This window comes from Natrix helvetica, assembly GCF_964273705.1.
Source record: "Natrix helvetica genome assembly, chromosome: 1".
Taxonomy (NCBI): domain Eukaryota; kingdom Metazoa; phylum Chordata; class Lepidosauria; order Squamata; family Natricidae; genus Natrix; species Natrix helvetica.
The window spans coordinates 273784471-273810240 of NC_138548.1; the positions used below are offsets into that span (position 1 = coordinate 273784471).

General features: G+C 39.6%; 1 protein-coding gene across 2 annotated transcripts in view; it reads right to left on the reverse strand.

Annotated features, from left to right (window-relative positions):
* Nucleotides 1-25456, reverse strand: part of RBM27 (RNA binding motif protein 27) — a 39772-nt gene extending 14316 nt beyond the window's left edge. The window contains exons 1-11 of one of the 2 annotated variants that reach the window (XM_081936005.1): nucleotides 25169-25454; nucleotides 19830-19948; nucleotides 17656-17783; nucleotides 15620-15661; nucleotides 11488-11579; nucleotides 10806-11017; nucleotides 9095-9355; nucleotides 7034-7264; nucleotides 5579-5713; nucleotides 4501-4650; nucleotides 2799-2946 (exon numbers count right to left, since the gene is read on the reverse strand). In XM_081936005.1, the coding sequence (XP_081792131.1) occupies nucleotides 2799-2946; nucleotides 4501-4650; nucleotides 5579-5713; nucleotides 7034-7264; nucleotides 9095-9355; nucleotides 10806-11017; nucleotides 11488-11579; nucleotides 15620-15661; nucleotides 17656-17783; nucleotides 19830-19948; nucleotides 25169-25227 (1577 nt within the window). In that variant the 5' untranslated portion in view covers nucleotides 25228-25454. Of the gene's footprint in view, nucleotides 1-2798; nucleotides 2947-4500; nucleotides 4651-5578; nucleotides 5714-7033; nucleotides 7265-9094; nucleotides 9356-10805; nucleotides 11018-11487; nucleotides 11580-15619; nucleotides 15662-17655; nucleotides 17784-19829; nucleotides 19949-25168 lie in introns of both variants that reach the window. The other variant, XM_081936006.1, reaches the window with a different exon arrangement.
* Nucleotides 25457-25770: the final 314 nt, after the last annotated feature.

The window sequence follows — 25770 nt, forward strand, 5'->3', positions numbered from 1 at the left end:
AGAAGGACATCAGCTGTTCTCTGCAACAGGTTTGCACCCCCGCACGTGTGAGGAAGTCCCAGGTGGTGGCTTTCCCCAGCATTGACTCAAGGGACTCTCTTTCGAGAGCCGGTTTGTTTAACTATCACCACCAACGCCAGCCTGATGGGGTGGGGGGGCCACCTTCGGTCAGAGATGGCTCAGGGACTGTGGTCACAGGCTGATCTTGCCAACACCATCAATTGGCTGGAACTGCGGACCATTCATCTAGCCCTTCAGAGGTTCCAAAACACAGTGCGCAACACCTATGTCTTAATCCTCACGGACATCACCGCGAAGGTGCACGTAAATCAACAAGTGGGCACCAGGTCTGAACCGCTAATGAGGGAGCCGTGGCTGTTGGGCGGAAGCCCACCTTCTCTCCCTCAGGGCAGACCACATCTCGGGTGTCAACAATGTTCAGGCCGACTGGCTAAGTTGCACTCAGGATGACCAGGGCGAGTGGAGCATCTCATGCAACCTCTTCCAGGAGATATCCCGCAGATACGGGAGACCGGTACTCGACCTCTTCGCCTCAAGGGAAAACGCCATTTTCCCACAGTACTTCACCAGGTATGCGTCCCCAGGAGCAGAGGGGGTGAATGTTTTGCGGTGCCCGTGGCCCCCGGGCCTTCTGTACACATTCCCTCCTCTGCCACTAATACAGTGGGTGGTACGGAAAATGCTAGACGAGGAGGCGGAAATTCTCCTTCTGGCACCACATTGGGCCCGCCGGCCATGGTTTGGGAACTTAATAACGTTATCTGTAACACCCCCCTGGCGCATTCCACCACACAGACTGTCCCTCTCACAAGGCTCGATCCAGCATCCAGACCCACATTGGTTACATCTAACCATGTGGAGGTTGAGCGGCAGGCGCTGAGAGCGGATGGGCTGTCGGACAGTGTCATTCTAACCATTCAAGCCTCGCGCCGCCCTCCACGACTCAAATATATGACGTAACCTGGACAGCATTTACCAAGTGGTGTTCTTCTTCTAACATTCTTCCCTTGTCTGCCTCTCTGGCTAATGTGCTAGATTTTTCCAACAGGGCCACACCAAAGGTCTTTCGCCAAACACGTTAAGGCGTCAGGTGATGGCCCTCTCTACAGTCTTGACTCTACCGACAGGTGAGCCCATTTCGCATCTGCCATATATACGTCGGTTTTTCCATGGAGCGACCAATATTCGTCCTCTGACTGTTCACAGATATCCAACCTGGGACTTCACCAAAGTTTTAGACTTTCTGACCAGGGCTTCATTCGAGCCATTGCGGACCATATCACTTCAACATCTCACATTCAAGGTCTGTTTTCTGATCGCAGTGATGTCGGCAAGACAAATCTCCGAAATCGCAGCACTGTCAATTAGAAGCAACCTTTGTATATTTCATGCAGATAGGGCCGTTCTCCGTCTAGATCCGACATTTATTCCCAAAGTTAACTCAGGCTTTCATAAGGTTCAGGAACTGATTCTCCCTAATTTTTGTCCCAATCCTTCTCATGGGTTAGAAAAAAAGTGCATTCCGTAGACGTTTGCAGGGCTTTACGTATCTATATCAAACGCTCAGCTATGTTCAGGCGTTCTGAAGTCTTGCTAGTCTCTTTTCAGCCAGCTTCCCGGGGTTCTAAAGTCTTCTCTTCCACCATAGGTGCTGGCTTAGAGCCTGTATCTCTAAAGTTTACAGAGCTAATGATCTCATTCCTCCACAGGGTACAACCACTCATTCCACTCATAGTGCGGCCACGTCAGCTGCCTGGGCTACTCAGGCATCAGTGGAGGAGATTTGTAGGGCAGCCACTTGGACTTCTCCCATTCCTTTATCCATCATTACAAGATAGACCGGTTTGCTTCGGCTGAAGCTGCCTTTGGAAGTGAGGGTTTTACAGCAAGTCCATTCTCCGACTCCTCTTTCAAGGGGACCGGATCCCTCCCTTAATTAGGGACTAGCTTGGGTATGTCCCTACGTGACTGCTGTCTCCACCAATCGTGGAGAATGGGCGTTGGTACTTACCTGATACGCTCACTCTCACTGCAGGTGGAGACAGCAGTCACCTCCGCCCTGTTCCGGTCAAGGTTCTCCTTCATTAGGATTAGGTCAGTCCTCCCCCCCCCCCCGGCCCTTTTCTTGGCTTCCCTTTATTCTCCTTTTCCATATCAACTACATGTCAGTCTACATCATATCTTTGTCTAAAAGCTGGGGAAGAGCAGCAAGGAGGGAGGCTTTATAATCTGTAGACTCAGCCTATTGGTTACTGGACAGAGTAAACTCTACGTGACTGTTGTCTCCACCTACAGTGAGAATGAGTGTATCAGGTAAGTACCAACGCCCAATCTCAACAGACTGCCCCTGTCTTCACAAGGCAGAAAACATCCTGCAGCCAAGAAGACTCCATACCCATTCGCACTTCTCAGGTGACCCTGAGGACACAGACAAACCTCCAAGTGGGCTCAACGACTTTCTAAAAGAATGCAAATGACAGCTGTCTGCAAGGAATACAAATACTTCCATTCCCCACCATCCAGTTAGAGCTGAAGAAGCTTCTTGGATGAGAAGAAAAACCAGAAAGTCCAGTTGCCTCCTGAAAAGGAACCTTTGGGACAACAATGATCTGGATGACTGAGAATCTCTAATATACCCCGGTTTAAACATTAATTTCATTAAATTAGGCTAAAATGTTCATAACAATTCCTGATTTTCAGATCCCATAGGTTTTTTTTAATGTAATATGTCTGATTTTGATTCAATTATGTAATTAATTAGCAACACATGTCCTTACTTTCCAATCCACGGTTTCTTTGGAGATGGTCCTTCTATAGTATTCAAAATTCTCTTCCTGTTGTCTGGCTCAAGCACCACTCTGGATACATTACTGTTGTTACTTGCAATTCCAATTGGAGGTTCGGTCTGTATGATAATATTAGCAGCTAGAAGAAAAGATCAATATACTTGAAGCACATCATTACTGCCATACATTTCTTCTGTAGGAATTGTTTGTTTGTTTATTTGGATTTATATGCCGCCCTTCTCCAAAAGGACTCAGGGCGGCGTACAACATTAAAAAACACACATCCCAAAAGTTAAAAAAAAAAATTAAATCCATATCCAAAAAAACAAACCGAATTTAAAAGACAATACATTTAAAATAAGTTAAAATTAACAGGCCAGGCCGGCTTGCTGGAAAAGCCAACTTTTTAGGGCGCGTCGGAAGGACCGGAGGTCAAGGATTATGCGAAGCTCCGAGGGCAGCTCATTCCAGAGGGAAGGCGCTCCCACAGAGAAGGCTCTCCCCCTGGGGGTCACCAGCCGACACTGTCTGGCCGACGGCACCCTGAGGATGCTTTACACAAATAAAGCTAATATTGTATTGAAACTTCTATATCCGCCACAACAGAAAAAAGGGCAAAATTGGAAATCTGTTGGAGATACTATTCTCCCTCTGTGAAATATTATTTGAGTGAAAATCCAACACTGGAAAATTGTTAACAATTCCAATTATAAGAGATAATGCATATAAGTAGCAATAGTAAAATTTGCACAAAATGCCTCCAAAAATAAATATTGCTTGTTCATTTAATTTACTAAAACAAAGTTTTGAAAAAATTGGTCAATTTCTTTTTGAGTTTATTTTACCTATCTTACGAGCAATCTATTTGCTTATCATTCTAGTTAAAATGTTTAGGAGCTACAAACTGAATAAATCCATCAGTGGTGGGGTATGGGGCGTACCGTTGCCTGCTGGGAGCACCAGGCACCGTTCCGGTACAGTGCTCCGGAGGGCCTACCTGCCCTCCTTACCTGTATTTGAGCCGATTGGGGCTTACGTGCACGGAGCGTACGGCACCTGCACAACGCTCCGCCCACCAGCTGGAGCATCACGGGCGGTAAGTACGCATGCGCCCGCTGTGCGCGTGCTGTGCATATGTATGTGGTGGACGCCCGGCCCCGTATCGGTTGCAACGGGATCTGGAACCCATCACTGAAATCCATATAAATATATGAATTGAACAAACAAATGTGACATTCTTGGAGAATGTAGAAGCAGCATTAATGACAAGATTAAAGAGAAAAAACACTCTGTACTGCATACCACTTATTCATTCCATTCACTGGTACCAAATTATTTCTGAAATAACTACAAGTTTATAATGTTTTCTTAGACTGTTTGGCATAATGGAGGAAGCAAGAATCACAAATTTCAATAAAATGTTCCAGTGCAAGAATTAGGGATGAACTTGGGAATTGATAGTAATCTCTAGTTCTCATTTATTTAGTTCTTTTACACAGACTGAATATTTTAATCCCTCCTTCCCAGATATTTCACAGTCTGGGTTGAGTTACCATTTATAAGTTGAATTACTAATGAAATCTTCTCCTATGTATTAGTTGTTTGTGAGTAATTCTCCTTCTGTTACTTTCTCAGCCTCTCTACAATGTCACAATATTCCAAACCCTCAATGTTTTCATATAAGAGATCACACCTCTTGGATGTGTGTCCATTTCACCAGATGTTAGGCCAATTAGATTTGGACGCTGCATTGGAGTCCTTGAAAAGAACTGTCGATACTGAGATCTACCAGTACTAGTAATACTAGGAGCTTCTGGATTATAGCCATCTGGTTCATATGTATCTATTAAGAGAGAGGGAGGGAGGGAGAGAGAGAGAGAGAGAAAGATATTTCCTTTTTATTTAAAAACGAAGAATTTTAATTTATAAAATTACATCCTGTCTTCCAAATAAAGCCATTCTCAAATAAATTAACGATCAGTTACAAGGTGACCCTTTTTTCTATTAAAACATGAAAGCACATCAATAAAAACAAACACATTCATCAGTTAAAAACTACTTCAGCAAAATGTTTAAAGCTCAAAAGTCTGGCAAGATATGTTTTTGAGTTGAAATGCAACATATTCCCTTAATTTTTTGCATCAACATCCCAGATTGAGATCTCTGTAATATGCCTAAAGGAGGGCACGGATTTGGAGCAGAGGTCCCCAGTCCGCCACGTGCCAATAACCGGTCCACACAAACAAGTGAAGCTCCATCTGTGGGATGCAAGCAACTCATGAAACCATGCTCTCTCTGGTCCACAGAAAAATCTCTCTCCACGGAACCGGTCCTGGTGCTTAAAAAGTTGGGGGCCGCTGATCTAGAATAGATGGAAATGGGTGTTCCAGACATTGCTGGAAAACATGGAGATGCTTCAAGCACACAAGACAAGAAAATAATGTAAAGTTGCTTTTTTTCCCTTCCCTTTCCTGCACCTTCTAATTTTTCTTGCTTCCAGGGTCTTGAAAGATGACATTCTTTAAGCGAAGGAACTGGGATGGATCATCCTTGCAGGACTGAATCAATTAGGCAGATGAAGAGACAGGCAGTCCTTCAAGTAACTTATGCCTTGTTAATGTTAACGATTACAGTTCATTTCATCAGATGTAAACTATATTTTGTCATGCAAAACATGACCCTCATTAGAGAAATGGGAGACAATTATTTCCCATTTGCAGCTAATAAACATGGATATATTATGTGAGACGTAGAAAATAATATTTACTTACGTTCTGATACTGAATACAGTAGGCTTTGGGGTAGTGGAGGAGGTAGCCTTGCCCCCATTGGTGCAAGGCTGGGCACTGTAGTTGTTCCTGGCTGGTCACGGCTATTAATTAAACTAGATTGAGATGAAGGAGGTCCTGGAATAAAACAGAAATGGCAGTCAGGCCACCTAAACTATTTTTATACCTGATGTCCCTTCATGAATATAGTAAGGCATTTGTAGTAGGAATGTAGGAATTAACTCATATTCTCCATAAATCAAATCAAATGTTGGACCAAACTAGCTACCTAACACAACTCCAAGAAAATCAGTATACATGTGCTCCTTGTGAGTGGCCAATGACACACTTACAGTATCTGCAATGAATGGGAAATCTAATAATACCCCATGTTTGAGAAAGTGAACAATCCATCACCCAGATAGCTTAGATCATGGTTCTAGAAATAAAACGATTTCTAAAGGGAGCTATTCGCAGTATATTTTTCCTTTACAGACATTATCTACAGACTCTTTACCAGAGTCTCAGTTTTTTAAGCTTAATTCTCATATCTTCAGACTATACTTTAAATTTTGTAGTAGCTTTAGCCGTATTAGTTGGCCTCACATTGATTACTAGAAACAGATAATGCCCTTGATGTCTATCATTATTTATTTTGTTTGTCTATTGTTCTTTCGTAGCAGCCCTGACCCAAAATGTAGCCAGGATTTTGATAAGTATAAAATATCGATCAAGCTCCAAGATCTTCTCTTAGACTTTAATATCATACTTGTATCTGTTTATCATCTGTAGGAGTTCTACTTTTATATCAATTGAGAGACAACATTTATTTGCGTGGCTGAAACATTACATAGTTATGAAAGTAACGCAGGCTTATAATATTTTATACATAACATTGCAGGCTGTGTGTGTGTGTGTTTATGTGTCTGTGTCTGTGTGTAATGTGTGTATAAAACAACTAGCTAGCCAGCCAGATAGTCTTTTGGTGTTTTTAAAGTGCAGGTAGTCTTCAATTTATAATCATTTGTTTTCTGACCGTTTGAAGTTACAAGGGCACCGGAAGTATTTTTTACCACCAGTACTCATTGCAGCATTTTCATGGTCACGTGATCAACATTCAGGTGCTTGGTAGTTGATATACATTTACAAGTGTTGCAGCGTCCTTTGCTCATGCGATTGTCATTTGCAACCTTCCCAGCCAGCTCCCGACAGACAAAGCCAATCAGAGAAGCCGAATTTGCTTTAACAATCATGTGATTCATTTAACTGCATGATTCGCTTTACAACTATGCCAAAAAAGTCATAAAATTGGCCACGACTCACTTAAAAACCATTTTGCTTAACCATGGAAATTCTGTGGATTGTAAGTTGAGGACTACCTGTACTTATGTTCCCATTCAGTATTGTTACTATTACACGTAATTGACTATTTTACAATAAATCAATAAAATATCTTACTTGGTATGGGGATTCTAACGAGTGGCGGCGGCCGATGTAAATGTGGGCCTGGCATTCTCATGTTGTGGGTTGGACCTTGGGTTGGGGGCATTAGCATTCCAGGTGGAGGAGGAAGTCCCGGAGGTGGCGGTGGGAAAGGAATCATGCTTGGCAGAGATACTTCATCTACAACTAGTGGGTCATTTCCATGATCGAACTGACAAAGATCACCAAGTACGCAAAATCCTCGTTCTATTAAGAAAAGGGGGGGGGGGGAAGAAAGCCACTTAGAATCATTATTTGTTAAACTGATAACTAATGCTTACGATCTTTTTTCATTTTACTGTGTAGTGCCCATTCATTATACAAAAAACTCGAGGTTTTGTTAAAGACTATTTATACAAATGAAAGCATTTGTTATGTACTGCAATGGGCAATGACATTGCATGGTCCATTTCACATGAAAATAAGCATTGGTCTTAAATCACCTTGCTAAAACTGCAATCTTTTTGAATATTTTCCTCGTTAAAGGAACCATTTTTCTAGAATAAATAAAGAAGAAGGGAGACAACATCAAATGATAATCTTCTGAAAAAAGAGTTTTCGGCCTACTGTATGTCTTTCTCCATAATATTTAGATTAAGACATTAACATGTTATTTGATGTAAATATCAAAACATAGAGCAGCAACGGTGAACCTTTTTTGGCTCGCGTGCCACAAGTGGGGAGAGTGCAGTGGGGTCGTGTACGGGCGTGCTGCACCCATAATGCAATGCGCGCCCCCCCCAGTGCGCATGCGGGCACAACGCCCCCCCCATTTTTACATGTTTTTTTGGCCCTCCCCAGGCTCCAGAGGCTTTATAGGAGCCTGGGGAGGGTGAAAAGAGCCTCCCCTGCCCCCCCGGAGGCTTCGGGGCCTGTCCGGAGGCTTCCCTGAAGCCTTCGGAGCGCTCAAAAGGATCCTCCGAGCAAACCGGAAGTGACTTCGTTTGCTCGGAGGGTCGTTTTAAGTGCTCCGAAAGTGTCAGGGAAGCCTCCGGACGGTTCCTGAAGCCTTTGGAACGCTTAAAACCACCCTCCGAGCAAACCGGAAGTGACTTCCGGTTTGCTCGGAGGGTTGTTTTAAGCACTCCAAAGGCGTCAGGGAAGCCTCCGGCTGGTCCCTGAAATCTCTGGAGGCCCTCTGGAGGGCGGGGGAGGCTCTTTTCGCCCTCCCCAGGCTCCTATAAAGCCTCTGGAGCCTGGGGAGGGCGAAAAATGGCTTTTAAAAAGGTGAACTCAGCTGGCCAGCACCCGAATACGCGCTGGCCAGCTGACAGGGCAGCACCTCGCGTGCCCTGACAAATGGCTCCGCGTTTCACCTGTGGCACGCGTGCCATAGGTTCGCCATCACTGACATAGAGCATATTTATGGGTACAGATTGGAAGTACTGTGCATGGAGAATTGGCAACATGGGACCCTTTTTATTTGTCCCTATTTGTATTCTCCAAGTCAATCTCAGAAAAAAAGGACAAATGGGAGACATTATCCCATCTTATTTCTCCTTTTGAGTGGCTGTGTAATCTAGGCCCACAGGGAGACACGTGACAGAAAAAACAAAAAAAACAAACAAAGCAACAATAGCATGGCTTTACGCCCATTAAGGTTGTTTTGTGTACGATTCTTAAACTTGGAACAGGCATTTCTTACTCAATTAAGTACAAAAACTGTCAACGAAATAGAATGAAATACATATGAGCTATATCAGTGGTTTCCAACCTTTGTGGCTTGGTAGCCCGGCGGGGGTGGGTGAGTGGGGAGCGGAACCAGGCCATGTGAGCAGTGGGTCAGCGGGCACATACATACGTGCATAGTTCAACTTGCACAAGTTGAGCTGTGCATGCGCACTGGCCCGCTGCTTGCGCGAATTGAGCTGCACGCACGCACATGCACACCGACCCACCACTCATGAAATCTGGTTCCGAATGTGCCATGGCCAAGGGGTTGGGGCCCCCTGATCTATATGATGCTAGTCTCATTTATATCAAGTTTTGAAAATGCCATGAAAAACGAAAAGTAGAACAAGCAGAAGCCTCAGTTACCATCATAATCTCGACACCGCCTTTTTGGTGGAACATTCCTGCCAAATGAATTAGGTGCGGAATGATTGCCATAGTAATTTGACCAGCTTTCTGTTGTGTTTTCAGGATGGTGAGCAGGTGCAATCACAGTGACAGCACTAGGAATACATTGGGCTCCGGTGGAATACTGTTCGGCTGAGTTCATGGAAGACAAAGACACAGGGTTGTACGAACTGTCCATGTCACTTCGTTCACACTTGAATTTGGCTCGCTCTCTGTGATCTGTTTGAAAATTCAAAATAAGTTTAGGTAAATTTGCACTCTTCCACAGTTCTTCTGAGATGTCATGACTGCATAAAAATTAATATTACAGTATAATAATTTATTACTGTTCAAGTAAAATCTTGAAATACTGCTAAAATCACACTTTTGACGGTAGTAAAGCTGTATAGTTAGGTTCTCTGACATTTCTTTTCAGAAAAGAAAACTCTGACTTTACAAAAATTATTTCAATTATTAAATATTTTTTCTAAAATACCATTTTATTATGTAACATAAATGCAATTTATAGGAGTAGAGATTATTTAGAAATAAGTAACATGTATTCACTTTTTTCAGTAGAGGCATAATTCAGAACAGCAACATCCAGCAGGAGACAAAGAATAACAGAAGGCGTCAATCTATCAGAATATACCTTAGAACAGTGATGGCAAACCTTTTTTGGTTGCCGGGGGGAGCATGGGGGAGGGAGTCGTGCACCGGCGTGCCACATCCATAATGCTATGTGCACCTTCTCCCAGCAGGTGCGCATGTGCGCAAATCAGGGACACTCCCCACACACACTTTTGCTGCGGTTTTTTCGCCTTCCCCAAGCTCCAGAGGCTTTCTAGGAGCCCGGGAAGGGCGAAAACAGCTCCCTCCCCCGTCGAATGCCCTCCAGAAGCTTCAGGAGCTTCCCCAGGAGGGCAAAAAACAGACCTACGGGGAACCTGGAAATTCGGGAATGGTGATTTCCAGTTTGTCCCTAGGGCCGATTTTCAACCTCTGGAGCCTTCAGGCGGCTTCCCTGAAGGCTCTGGAGGACGAAAAACGAACCTACGGACAAACCAGAAGTCACTTCCGGTTTGCTTGTAGGCCCGGTTTTTCGCGCTTTGGAGGCTTCAAGGAAGCATCAGGAGGGCGAAAAATGGCCTCAAAAGAACGATGAAGTCAGTTGGCCAGCACGCGCATGCATGCTGGCCAGCTGACAGGGCATCGTCTTGCATGCCCTGACAAATGGCTCTGCGTGCCACTTGTGGCACGTGTGCCATAAGTTCACCATCACGGCCTTAGAATAAATGTAATAATTCCCTGCATTAAGGCACCTTATTGAGCAGTACATATGTTGTTGGAAAATGTACAGCCAGACAGGGAGGAGGACTGAAGCTGGGAATTAGCCTTGAATCACTGTACAGTTGCAAGAGGTTGAGGACTGATCCCTTCTCCAGGCTCCAAGGAACCTTATCAGTTCCCAAGAGAAGGAAAACAGTTTGGGGGGATTACTATAATATAGGTAGAATTGCAATAAAGTAATCACACCCTGAACTCTTACTGTGTTGATCTATTGTCTAGGCCTGACACTAGCTATTTTTAAAATCAATTCTAATTATTTATCAGAATTTGGTGATACACACACGCACATTTTGAAATCTGTTTTCACATGACGTCTTACTTGGATATAATAGCAACTTACCAATATTTCTGCCAACATCTCTGTCTTTGTTTGCATCTTGGTCTTTGCTTTTGCCTCTACTGCGGCTCCGACTTCGGCTTAACCCTCTGCTTTTACTACGACTCTTACTTCTTCCCCTTCGCCAGTCATATTTGTCTCTGTATAAGTCATTCCTATCATAGTATCTATCGTAGTCTCTCCATTTTCCATCATCTCTTTTTCTTTCTCTGGGTCTATTTAAAATTCAAAAACAAAAAAATGAAGAAGAGGATTTTCAAACAACCTAAAATGTTCATAGCATTAAAATGTAACAATAAGATGTAGCAATAAGCTTTTTCCCTCCCACAAAAAATAATGTGTTGAACACTTAAGCTTTGTGAAAAATCATGAATCAAAAAGAGATAGCAAATATAATAAATTTTCACTACCAGTTAGAATGACTAGGAATTCAGTATGCCTGGTAGAGCATTGTATAAACACAAATGCTCTCTCAAAGTTTCTTGTGCTGGTAAAGATTGTAACACTCAATCAAATGCATCAGCACAGATGAAAAAATATTCTTGCTAGACACCAACATTTGAATTAGTGACCAGAGCAGATCAAATACAGCAAATGAATTATATTTAACTCAATCAGAGTGTACAGTAGACCATCTGAGCATAAAGAAGATGATATATACATTCAATTATGAATAAACACAAACCTTTGCTCGTTAGAATCTGAACGATTTTTCTGTGGGCTAGTGTATTTCTTCTTTTTGTTCTCTCGGTCTTCTTCAAAAGATTCCTGAAATGTCTAACAAATATGAAAATTATTATTAAATAACACCCAATGATATGGGAGACACAAAGCAATGATAATAATGCAGAATGACAAAAAACAACAGATGCTAGCATTTTTTTTTTAAAAAAGCAATTTATATATGGATTTCATTCATTGAAATCAGGAAACAATAGCAAAAATCAAAACAGTGGTATGGAGTAACAAGGTAAGGGAGAAAAGGATGATGGAGGGGGAGAGAAGGAGTAGGTATCCCAGTGTACCTGAAATCCAGGTGTGATGACAGCAGCAGCAAAGAGGAAGAGTATGCTAGGACATTTGGGAAAGGGATGGGCATGGGTACTTTTTGTTCAGTGGTGCTGTGGTTGAATTCAGATATGGTGGCAGCAGAAATGAAAGAAAGCTTCATGACAGGACTGGGGCTGGAATGACTAGAAGCATTCAAGCACAGAGGAAGAGAATTGTGCCTATCCTTGCCTTATTCATCCTGCAAAAGTGTCTGGAATTTGCCTTGCCTGAAATATGGAATAAGCAAGGCTGCAACTACCTGGAACAGGTCCAATGAAATCCTGACTCACAAATGCTTTCCTGGCACAAAAAAAACCATCTTTCTTTCTTTCTTTCTTTCTTTCTTTCTTTCTTTCTTTCTTTCTTTCTTTCTTTCTTTCTTTCTTTCTTTCTTTCTTTCTTTCTTTCTTTCTTTCTTTCTTTCTTGGGTTACTGCTTCAAGTTTGAAAACTACAAGGGCAAATAGTGGGAACTAAGGATTCACGACACTAGAGTTCTCTATGAAAATAATGGCAAGCCCCCGTTTGCTGGATTTCTGATCAGGAATTTCAAAAAAATGTTACATTGTACCTATTGTTTTTATGGGAATAAGCTGCTGCTAGCTTATGGAACGAATGCATCAGCCTTGAAAATCTTGACATATAAATTTACAAATCAAATAGGAGGACATTTTAAAATTTATATTTCCATTTTTTACTTATTTTGAATCTGACCCTTAAGACCAACACTACTTTATTCTGACAAACACATCAGATCCACTTAACAGCATTAAGCAAAGCAAATTAAAATGAATACAGTTCACTCTTACGAAGTAGAAGAGCTGTCAATTTTAATACAGGTAGTCCTTGATTTATGACTACAATTGAGCTTCAATTTTTGAATGTTAAGTGAGTTTTGCCCCATTTTATGACATTTCTTGCCACAGTTGTTAAATGAATCACTGCAATTGGTAAGTCAGTATCAGTTGTTAAGTGAATCTGGCTTCCCCATTGATTTTGCTTGTCAAAAAGTGTCTTGAGACACAGCAACAGTCATTAAGTATGAACCAGTTTCCAAGCATCTGAATTTTGATCACATGATCATGGAGATGCTACAAAGGTCATAAGTGTGAAAAATAGCTGTAAGTGCTGTTGTAACTTTGAACAATCACTAAATGAACTGATGTAAGTCAAGGACTACCTGTAATGAGACTTAGTTAAAAAATGAAAGTTACGCGGGACCTGGAAGATCAAGAAAAATCTCTCCTGGACCTGCTATCAAATTGGTCCAATTTGAAAATCAGAACCCCAAAACACTGTAAACGGCTTGTTGAAATAAAAATTGAACAGTGTGGTAATCTACAATTGGGATGGGGTTTGGAAGAATGAAGGATTTGAAGAAAATGTAAAAATAAGTAAAGTAGAAATGCAGAATGTCTATGGAGATTCTCAGTCATACAAGTCATAGTTGCCCCAAAGGTGCTCTTTCAAGAGGCAACTGGACAAAAAGGTCCAGTTGTCTTTTGAAAAAGCACTTTTGTGACAGAAATGCAAAACAATAAGAAAAGCGTTTGATGCAGTGGCTCAAGGCATTGGGCTAGGTACCAGGAAACAGCGAATCCTAGTTCTACTTTAGGCATCTAGCCACTTTTTTCAATCAATGGCAGAAAACAATAGCAAATCATATTTGAAAAATGTTGCCAAAAACCAGCATGAGCTTGTCTCTGCATGCTCAAAACTGACTCAAGTGCATAACATAATAAATAAACAAAAACACCATTGCCAACCATTAAGCACAATGGTGGATCTATTAACACTTTCAGCTTGTGTGGCAGTCAGTGGCATAAGAAAAAGTGCACAAATGGAAGGAGGAAGAGATTCAACCAAATATCAATGTATCACATAATATCCCACAGTCAATGAAAAAATGTAGCTGAAACCAAGGCTGGAGATCACCTGCTTTAAAAGAAAATTTGGAAGTACATTCTTTACAATTCTTTATTTTCTTGCACCTTTGTTTTTGCACTTTTTTTCATTTTTCCTCTTTTTTATTCTATTAAGTTGTTGTTACCTTTTTATTCTGTATTAAAATTTGTAATGAAATTTATAAAAACTAAATAGAAACAATGATCTGAAATAAACTTCCAAATCAGTATGAAATACTTACAAGGAAAGAAAAAAGATTTTAGAAATTCTTGCCGACTTAAACATTAGTGAAATCTGAACAGAGGTCTCAAAGATGCTGTGCATGCTAAGAGACCCGATAGTATGTCTAAGCTAGAAGAACTCTGTAGAGTAGCAGGAAGCCAGACTAGGGGGAAAAAAACCTTCTATCTGGCTAAAGGAAATGTTTGGGAGCTGTTATTTCTGCCAAAAGAAGTCTTCCAAAATGTTGATTAAAAGGGTTTTGAAACCTTTGCACCCTGTCACCTTCATTCTTTTCTTATTTTGAACCTTAACATTTGCAAGCAGATAGTAAGGAGAAATTTCCTGACAGGAATTAATCAGTGGCACAATTTGCCTCCAGAAGTTGTAGGTGCTCCAACACTGTAAGTTTTAAAGAAGAGATTAGATGACCATTTGCCTTAAGTGGTGTTGGTTTTCCTGTCTGAGCCGAGGGTGGGGGTGGACTAGAAGACCTCCAGGGTCCCTTCCAACTCTGTTGTTATGGTTATTATTAAGTATGTACTGAAATTTGCAGAAGAATGTCAAGTTTAACTTTGCACTATGTAGACACTGTATCAAGACTGGTTCATTTAGGGATTTATTAAGGCATACCATTTGACTAAACTTTTGCATGCATCTTTGTGCTTTATTTTTGAACCAAAAGAGAAGCTTAGAGCTATGCAAAACACCTTTTCAAATGCTTCTCATCACTTTGTCATTGTGTTCATTTAGGTAATGTCGATAGTCAAAGTGACAACTTCAACAGATACTTGTATTTCATCCAGTCTTTCACTACTGTGTTCCTTTCAAATGTTTCTAGCACAAACCAAAGTGTGGTGAAGTAATTAAATACCTTAAGATATGCTTTTGTACCACTGCTTCTGTTCATAGCATAGTGAACTTTATAAAATTTCAACCCCTACACTAGTTTTTAAATTAGCAATTAATCACTGTGAAAACAGGTAACTTATTTATTTGTAAGATCCCTTCTAAGACTGTCATTAATAGTGTGCTTCAGATTTTCAATGGAAATTGATTTTGGAGTGTAAATCTTCATAAGTAGAACTGCACTTTCTGAACTCTAACAGACATAGTCTGCACAAAATATATAGCAGACAAGATTTAGCTACTTTATAATATTTTCTAAAAAATAAGCAAAACATTGATTACGTGCCATCAAATTGGTGATAACGTTTAGCAACTACATAGATATTCTCCATGACAATTTGTTTCTAAATTATCCCTAGGAAGTCAGATTTTTTTCTTAAATTCAAGTGAAGTTGTCCTGATGAATAATTTGATAGCAAATAGCAGAATTTAGGAGACAGAAAAATCACTGCGTGAATATGAGGACTATGTGATACAAAGATATCATCTCTCACTTGACCTTATCTAAATATAGCAGAGATCTCAAATGTAATGCAGTCTGAGTTAATAAAACATTAATCTTAACACAACACGCTATTTTTCCAATTATTTACTCCTAGATAAAATATCCATTGTGTTTTGAAAGTACAACATTTAAAATGGCAGCCTCTGACCTTGTAATTAAATAAACAAAATACAAACTATGAAGCAATTCAAGCAGGACAAGAATACATTTTTGCATTATTCCATACGAACCTCTGAAATGGGAATAACCTTCTTTAACACAGTATTTAGCATCTATAATAAAATATGAAATACTGTATGAAAAATACAAATATAAAAGCACATTTAATGCAGCACTGAAAACTACTTGATATCACATTAGATTCTGTCCTTATGAACGAGTGCATTTTCCGCAAAGATCTAATTATCTTTTAGCTACAATTCTTGAATGGAGTCATCCAGATTTTATCTTTGACTTTAGACAACGTAGGGGACTGCATGAACTGCAAAATCTGTTGTATTTGTTGCATGAAAACAAGCACACAGTGGCTCAGAGGTTGAGTAGATTATTCTAGATAGGGTCTTGATTCAGCCAAATCATGGCTGAATGTTCCAGGTTTTATCCAAGAAAAATCTAAAGATGTGAGAAGGTGGTTGGTATCTCATGTTTCGCTTTCCTTCTCTACGCTGTGTGCCAGCCTGCCTGCTTTACATTCCCTATCGTCAAATTTAGCATGGCATACCTAACTGGTCTACACAGTCACATACTTCTTTGACTTTCACAGCTTCTTCCTTCATCATAGCTGTTCTCTTATTCAACTAGTTCACGGATCTCAAATGGTTTTCCTTGACTAATCAATGCCTTCCCCATCTTTCTATCCCTTTTTTCCTAGTGCTGGAACCATCAGTACTACTGGTTTTATTTTTTTGTTGTTTTCATATTGAAACATATGTATTTAAGCTCCATCCATGCTCAGACAAAGCACACGTGTTTTGATCCAATATAGACCAGCCAATATGGACCAGTCTGTTTCATGCATAGGGCAGTCCTTGCAAGAAACCTTTTATGCATCCCTGATAATATCTGAACTGAAAGAGCCAAATTAAAATGAAAGCAAATGGCTGAATCTCTTCAGAGAACAGAAATGTTTCATTATAAATAAGATATTGTACCTCAACACATCATCACAGTGGTTCCTTATAGAATTCCTCAAACATGGAAATTCCCGTTTACTACTGAGACTTCCTGAATTTTCCCCCAAAGGAATTAGAAAACAATTCAGAAAATAGTTCAGCAAAAAATAATAATCAACATGGCCACAAACTTTCTTAAAGAGTTCAATCCTGACCAGTTGACCTTAGCTTATGAAGTGGTATATTAATCTAAGTACTACTGCTATCAGGAAACATAGTACATGCAGGGATGGGTTCCTGAACCGGTTGGTACCAGTTCGCTGTTTGCGCTGCTTGCCTCGCTTGCGCACCAGCTGTGCATTGTTCACGCATGCACATTGAACAAAAATTGTTCTGCACATGTGCAGAAACATGCCAGTATTGGCAGAAGAGACCAGGGAACTGGTTCGGGGGGGCATGGCTGGACTGGGTCTATGCCGGTTCTGCGACCCAGCAAAATCACCACTACCGGTTCGACCAAACTGGGAGCAACCCACCTCTGGTACATGCCTAGCTAAGTATAGAATAAGTATCACAATTCTAGCATCCCCTATTATAAAAAAAAGCCTAGTCTTCCCAATTCAGATTAGTGTTCCATAAGTTCTTGTTGTCTGTCTCCCTTACATAATTTGTGCAGGCGGCTACCTATGCATGTTTTAACATCAGAAAGGGCAATATAGTGTGGAATATAATTAGGCAGCTTCCAGCAGAAATTTGTGAAACTTGTTTCACATACATTTCTTTTTGGCAATTATATTAGTTTCATTCACTTAAACTTAAAATTTGGTATGTATGAATAGAAGCATACGTCTTCCAATTATAGTGTAACGTTCTTATCATTAAGCTATAGGTAAAGGGTAGCATACTAGGGATTTCCGTAGCCTGGTTCCCAATGGCTCAAGGCCTGAAAATGGGTCCTGGCCAGGGGTTTGGGACCCCTGATGTATGGTAAATCAGGTCTCCTTCAAAAATAAAGGGAAAACTATATACTTTGATGTGCTCTGGCTTATGCACAACTACCTTAGAGTATGTTCAATGAACAATATTGGGGTTAATTCTGAATGGATTTGCACAGGATTCCTCTAAGTATTAAGGAAATTATATTGAAAACTTACCATTGCTTCCTCTTTGATTTCTTCTTTTCCTTGATTAGTTTTCAGATCTGGTTTTACTGGTTCATTAGGAACTAGGTAATCCTTAGTATATAAGCTTTCAAATAGTTTGTCAACAAAACCCGATGTTTCTGTGGGAGACAATCAAGAAAATTAATCATGTTTCTAATGAACCTAACTTTCTAGTTTTGCATTAAAGTTGTCTTTTTTCCCTCCAGATCAATTCAACCCCAGTAAATTAAAGAGCCTTAAACTTGGTTTTCCAGTAACAGAAGCATCACTACTGTACCACACTGTTTCAAATATAAATTGTGATGTGATTGAGACCTGACATTTTAATTTGAAACATTAAATACTGCATGCTTGCCATGCCCTTGATTATGCCTAAAATAGTTGTTCAGATTTCAGGGTCATATTTTTAAAACTATATTAAGAATCCACTGGGAGATCATTCTGTCTGCTGAAAACGATGGTATAAATTTCGTTTTAAAACCAGTATAATTTCTTCAAGGCACTAACTTTATAGCCTATTGAGAACAAAAATCATGGCTGCCATACTGAAATTTTAGGGTTTTTTCCCCATTGACTTGAGCTGTTGCATTTAGGATGCTGACAAATATTTCCCTGCATTTGGGCAAGCTTGGATAAAATCAAATGTCACCAATTTTACTTTAAGTAAAAGCATATGTAACATCATATAGTTTCATTATAAATTCCCAAATTATGCAGGATGATTTACCTTTTCTGGAGGAAATAACAAGTCTTAACAATCATACTGGCCTTCCTGTATAGCATGGGTAAGGTAGGTTGTTTTCAGTTTGGACCAAAGTTGGGAAGTGGAGATGCAGTGGCTTGCTTCTTTCTACCTTGCTCATCCATGTTAGAGCTGCAGATAGGAAGTAGATGCACACTGACGTATTATGTCCTGGTAGGTTCTCCAAACTTAGACAACTAGGTCTACTGCATGCTGGAGTAAGATGGGCCTTGGCCTGATGAGGAACTTTTAATGTTTTAATCTGCCAAAATGACATTTTTTTTTTTTTGCCATTGCCATCTTTTGAGTTATTTTTATTTTTTTGGTCTAGTCTATAGCACTGGGTTCCTAGTAGTCTCCCTTCTAAGTAATAACAACAACTCGGATTAGCCTTTTAAGATGAGCAAAGCCTGAGTACATGCTACCACTCAGCTGGGGCAAATTTCCCTGTTTAGCACCAACATTTTGTAGTAAATCAGGCATTTATATTAATTATCTGTCAATAGGTGGTATTGACTATTAGCAATCACATAGATTTTCTCCATGATGATCTGTTTTTAATTTTGTCCTTCAAGTCTTCCAACCAAAGGCTCATCACACTGTGACCGAATCCATTCATCTTGCTGTTGGTTGTCCTCGTCTTCTCTTGCCTTTTATTTTTTCAGCTTTAGAACTCCTCCAGAGAGCTACGTTTTGCCTAATGTATCCCCAAATAGAATCATTTGTTATTGGTCATTTCTGCCATGAATGAGACCTCAATGTTAATTTGTTCAATGTTCCATTTGTTTGTTTTCCAAAAACAAAGTTTGAAAGTGTTAATATGACACTTTCCTTTACTTGCTTCTTTACGTATGATGGTTGATCCAAAAAAACCCAGAATATATCCACTACCTTGGTATCTCCATATCAATTCCAAGGCTGGTTGTTGCATCTGTTGTCATTAGTTTGGTCTTCTTTATAATTAATTTTAGTCCCATTTTTCACTGTGCTCCTTAACTTTTACTATTAGAGCTTGTGGATCCTTTGCATTTTTAGATATCAGAGTAGCATCATCAGCACAGTGCAGGTTACTGATATTTCTTCCTCCAGTTTCAAGCCACAGTAATCTTCCAATCCTACTGCCTTAAGTATATCCATTATTTAGCTGAATAAATAAGGAAAGAATATACAGCTTTCGCTCACTCATACAACAGTCTGTAGCTTCCTGATCTGTAAATAGGTTTCCCATGAGGATAGGATGTTCTGGGGCAGGAATTTATATATTTGCCCTTAGTATGTTTTAATCTGCCCAACAAATGAAGGTCTTTAAGTAAATCATTTACTTTAAAATTATATATATATATTTAAAAAGCAACAATGTAGTAATAAGAAATGTGTATATGTATATTCATAATACATTATTAACAAATATACATAACTGTACCTTTTTGCAGAAATACATCTAGCTGATCAGCACAGAAAGCCTTTAGTTCTTTTTCTGGCTTGTCTTTTTTGACCAGTGCAACAACATAGTTAGCCAAGGCTGATGGATCAGCATCACATCTGAGGAAAAATATTTTTATTAGCATATAACTTTTAGTGTCAGAAGTCTAACACAAGAAGATATGCTGTAGTAAACTTCTCTGAAGATGCAGTATGTTATTCACATAAAGAGGTCTAGTACAACTTCTACATGGGTGACTGGTAGACAAATAGAAAATTTAATGTACAAACATAGCAGAGCTAAGCAAAACATTTCACATAGGAAGCAATGCTCCGTACTAATGATAAATTCAATGTTATTAAGAATAAAATATTAATATAAAAAGTAAACTAGCATTTAATTCAGACTAGAATGTAAGATTCAGCTTATTTACCACACTTTTCACTCTATAGAATTATGTAGTGTTACCAGATCACAGCAAAAGTCACAACATGATGACTGAAGTTTTATGTCCATAAAAATGCCTTTAAAAATGTTAAATGAATAGGTACTTTTTTCCATATTATAGGCTCCATATTAAGTTTCCTCCATTACTACAGGCTTAGCAATTTTATGCATATTATTTCACTGTTATTTCCTCATGGTTCCTGTTTTAGAAGACACTATTTGGCTGGGGCAAAATGCTTTAATTTTTTGCCTGCCTGATCCTTGATTAGCCTCATTAGTTTTCTCTCAGATACTCTCTACCTTTTTTTTCAGAGGTGCATTTTCTTCTTTCCTCAATTTTTTGTTCAGATTCTTTTCCTGTTTCTGCTCCTCCCCACCTCAGTCAGTCATTTCGGGACTTCCTGTCATTTTCTTTCCTCTCCCTTAACAGTTTTTCTGCTTGTCATGTCAGATTGTTTTGTGCAAAGTTGTCAATCCATCCAAACTAATAGCTTTCCTTCCTGAGTGCAGTACAAGAAGTTGGTTTCAAAAGTAATTGGGCATTAACTGAACTATTATGGTGTTAAAGCCATTGCACCAGCATTAACTTTCAATATTATCATAGATATTATATCCCGGGCTCAGGAGGAAACAGATACAAATTGTCTTGACCTGAATCATTTGCCCAGAGTGAATAACTATCTTATTCCTTACAAAAATATCACTTTTAAAATGTCCTAATAATCGTTTCCATCAGATAATTGAAAATATTTTATGTCCTGAATTTTTTTTAAAGTAAACCATAAACACAACTTTATTAATATAGAAAGCTTTAGATTATAATAAAAGTATGCGCTGAAGAATAACCTATTTTGGGAATATATTTTTATTATAACCCAAATATAGGTTGGGAGCATATCCAATAATCCAGTGATGTTTAAGTTACTAAATGATCTGATTTTTAAAATACTAGCATATAAGTTATAATTGACATTGAAAGTGTTAATCATATATTAGTTACAACAGTGTTATAAATTATAGCGGGAAAAACTAAAGAAAGTGATAAGGAGAAAAACACAAGATCTCTTGCAGACAAATACACTTAGAATAAAATATTTGACATAAAAGCCTTATTTTGCATATATGGCTGCAAAAGAATACACTTCAATGGCATGTAAGAAGCAAATGTAGTCACAGGTAGAATTGCATGCAAGAGATCTTAGGGTTCAGCTCTACGTATCTGCAGGGTTTCTGAAAGTAGAGTCATTGTAGACTTGAAAATCCTGAGGTACAGTAATATTTTGGCTTAAAACAATTGTAAATTTACAAGATACGAAATACACAAATCTTTTTGGTATATTCCTGCATGTTAGTTTTGAAATGAAGATTTAAAATATGTACATTGTGTGTATTGACAGATCCTTGTTTACATACACAATGTTTTGTTTAGGCTTTTTATGCTGCTGAAACTAATGAATGAAATAATGTAAACTCAATTCTTCTCAACATTAACTTAATAGTACAACATCAAGTTGATTATCCAAAATGGCTTGGCTTGAAAATAATTCACATATTGCATTATATATAGGTCATATTTACACAATGTGATATGGTTAGTTTATGTTAACTCAGGTATTGTGGATCATAAACTATGTTTGTTTATTGCATGAGGGAATGAGGCAAGACAGTGAAGAACCATTATGATTTGCCAAGATTTTTCATGATGTATATGTCTTTGTAGATGGTTTTCCCTTGATATATGTTGTTATGGCTCTAGAATTCTTTGGATATTTTACATGAACTCAACCAACTGGGATCTATTTAATCTACGTAACTTACTAAAAGATTAAATATAGCCATGTTAAAGAAGAAACTTTTGTAGTGACAATAAGCAAATAAAATCAACTGATCTATAAATCTGAGTGTGAAAATCTTCATCTAGACGTTTATTGTTGAATAATAAAACATAGGACAGACTTCTGTTGCTTGGTAATGTATATTAAGTGCACAATTAAAGAGAAAAAATTAGGCAATCTTAACTAAAGTACATCTTTCAATGGATTCCTAAATAGAAAATAAATATGATAGATGAGAAGTTTGAAGACCTTTTGTTTAGTATTCTGTAAATACTTTCTTTGACAGAAATAGCAGCTTCCAAATATTTCCTACAGTCAACTAAGACTCTAGTCTTGCTTTTAAATATTTTTTCACCAACTCTTCTCTATCAAACTCTTATAGGCAATATTCTTAGGGTTCCTTGCATGTTTGAGATCTCCACAGATTTTTAATATATATGTCTGTGGACTGTTCAAGCTATTCTAGAGCATTATTTTTTGTATGTTCCAGATCATTGTCTCGTTGAAATAGCCAACCGTTTTGGCTTCAGTTTCTTCACTGACTGTGGGACATCAGCTTCTATGATATTTTGATATTAAGTTGAATTCATTCCTCCTTTTATTTATGTAAGTATTTCCTTTGCCACTGACTGCCACATAATCCCAAAACATAATAGAGCCATCTTGTGTTAATAGCAGCTAAGATATTCTTTTCTTCAAATGCTTTACTCTTTTTCTTCAAATGTATGTTGTGTGTAAGGTTGTGACCAAGTTGTTAATTTTTATTTCATCAGTCCAAGCCCCTTTGTTCAAAAATGTTTTAGAACTGTTCAAGTTTTTTTTTTTTTTTTGCGTACCTTAGATGATGACTTTTGTGATGAGGTTGGAGAAAAAGTTTCTATTTGGTAACTATCCCTTGCAGTACATTCTTGTATAATGAATGCTGTACTGTGGACAACTTCTCCAGTGTTAGCTAAACTTTTCAGCAGGTAGTTTGCAGCAATCTGTGAATTGTGTTTTATAGATATGTCCAGTTCCAGGCAGTTTTGGCAGAGATTTGTCTTGATCTTCATGCTATTGTCCCACAGCCAGTGAAGAAAATGAAGCTGAAAAGAAGTTGGATAGTTCAGCAGGCAACAATCTGAAAGATACTTCCAAATCAATCATGAAGCTCTTACAGTCTGTACAGTTCCCAGTTGAAAATTACTGAAAACCTGTGGAGAGAAAGCTCCAGCATGCCATTCATGCTAACAGTCCCAAGGATTTCTAACCTAGAAGATCTCTGTAATGAATAGTCAGGGAAAAAGTCCAAAAGCAGCAACAGAAAACCTTCTGGGTGGTCAGAGGAAATATTTATTTGGAAGTTGATATTTCTGCTGAAATAAATATTACAAAATGCTGACTAAAAGTGTGTCCAGACTTTTCTAACTTTCCACATAGATTTTTTTTATCCATAAACAACTGCCTACAAATAGCAAACATGCCCTGAGATTTACAGCAAGGTACTGTGCTTACAGTAACTGTTAACCATATGCAGGTTATATTCTCATCACTTAAGGATTCATTGAAATGCAAATAGCTATGGTTAACTAAACTTTTGCATTCAGCTGTAAAAAACAATACTAAATTATGAACACTAAAATAGCCTTCCAATTGTGCTTAGAAATTTGGACACACATTTATAATCCTACGATTTTATATGGTATAAAAATTCAAACGGACTCCACAGGTTAGTTAGAAATGCCAACTGCTTATGCAACAGAATAATTCAATGTTATTCTACCTCATTTTATTTTTATCTTAGGAAACCAAATCAGCATTCCAGTTTAAGAACTTAATTCGCGAGACATCAAAACTACTTAAAATAGGCTGTAAAGTTTGGGATAACATAGTTAAGTATTCAAGGGCAAAGAGAAAAAAGTTAATAATTACAAAAATTAAGAATTGAGATAATTTAAGTATATTATCTGGAACTTCTACTCATAATTTTAAATGTCATGCAGCATAGTACTCTTCAATGTAACATGTACACTTTAATTGTTTAAGTGTCAGTTTGAAATAACTAAGTGGTTTGTAGTATAAGCAACAATTTGTACTTAAAAATATATATGCAATTATAGTATATCACAGCTATTCAATAAAATATTTCCCTGTCAAAACAACTGACACAGTAAACAGAAGATAAAAAGTGTATTTCAAAAACTTCCCATGAATGTCCTGAAAGATATAATAACTGCTATAAGGTACGAATTGTTGGACTAACTAAAACAAAATGTTTCAGGATTCAAAACTTAAATGGCTCAGCATCTCTCAAAGTTATAGACAATGTGCTTGCATAAAAAAAGTTCAGAAAACCTTTTGGTATGTTAGCTTACCAATACCATCGAACTCGGCAAAAAAATAATATTTCATTATCCTAGCCACTTGCTCTTTCTACAAGTTCCCTCCCCCCCCCCCTTTTTAGTACTCAACTCAAATCCAAATTTAGAGAACGGGTCCGAGCGAAGGATAGACAATCGTTTCAATTCTTTTCTGAGTTGCTATAGTTTATGATCCACTGCCCTAAAGAAACGTTTTTTTACTTCCACGCAGCGCCTCTGAACAGGCGCCTCCCTCGCTTGTCAAACCCTCATTCTCCGCAATACTCTCAAACCACGATCGGGACGTTTTGGGAACCAAGTAAGGCGAGTAAAAACCCCGCTTTTTGTCCCCGTGGAAACTCAGGCGCTTCATCACCCCCTTCATCCTCACGTGTCTCTCTTTCACAACCTCCCAATTCCCAGCTTATTCTGTAGCTGTTATACTACAATGCCTTGCTCGGAATCTAGGCGGAGGGACCCTCCACGCCACCGGCAGGACCCCGCGCCCTCTGCTCCCTCTCCTTGGTGTCCTTCAGTTTCTTTTAGCCTCAGCTCCACGCATCCCTTGCGGGCCCTTCCCAAGCCAGCCCACCCTCCTTCCCGGGTCAAGCCCCATGATCCCCGCCTTAAGGTCCCCAAAGTCCCCTCACCCTGCGCTCCCCCCCCCACCCTCGCCCGTCCGGCCACTGGCGCCTCTCCCGCACCAGCCCGCACTCACATCGGCTCCAATAACTTGGCCAGCCAGGACTTGAGCGCGTCCACGTTCTCTATGATCATGGCGAGGAGGGTCGCGGCGGCGGCGGCGGCGCTGCAGTTACACTTCGGGCAACATCCCTCCTCCCTCCCCCCCCTCGCGTTGACTCCGGTCCCTTCTTCCCTCTCCCGCCAAGTAGTCACTCGCCAGCAGCAGCACTCTAACTCTCGCCCCTCCCCCGTTTCGCCGAGCCTGGGCCTAAATCAGACCAGGAACTAGCTAAACCGAGAAGGGCGCAACGCAACCTGCTGGGTATCGGAGAAGGGGCGGGCACCCGGTTTCGCAGCGGAGCCAATCGGACGACGGAGCTTCGAGGAGAGCCAGCCAATCGCGCGACAGCGCCCTCGAGCGAAGGGAACCAATCCGAAAGCTGCTGGGAGTACAGTAGCAAGGGATGAGTGGGAGGAGGGAGGAGGAAACCGGTGGGAGGCCTCAGCAGGTTTGGTCGAGCCAACACGCATTGAGATCTTTGTAGAGAGCGCTCCTAATTGAGGAGAGCTGCCGCCGAAGCGCGGGTGGTTGGAATACGTGAAACCGCGCAGCGTAAAAAGTGTGTTTCCGAGCCT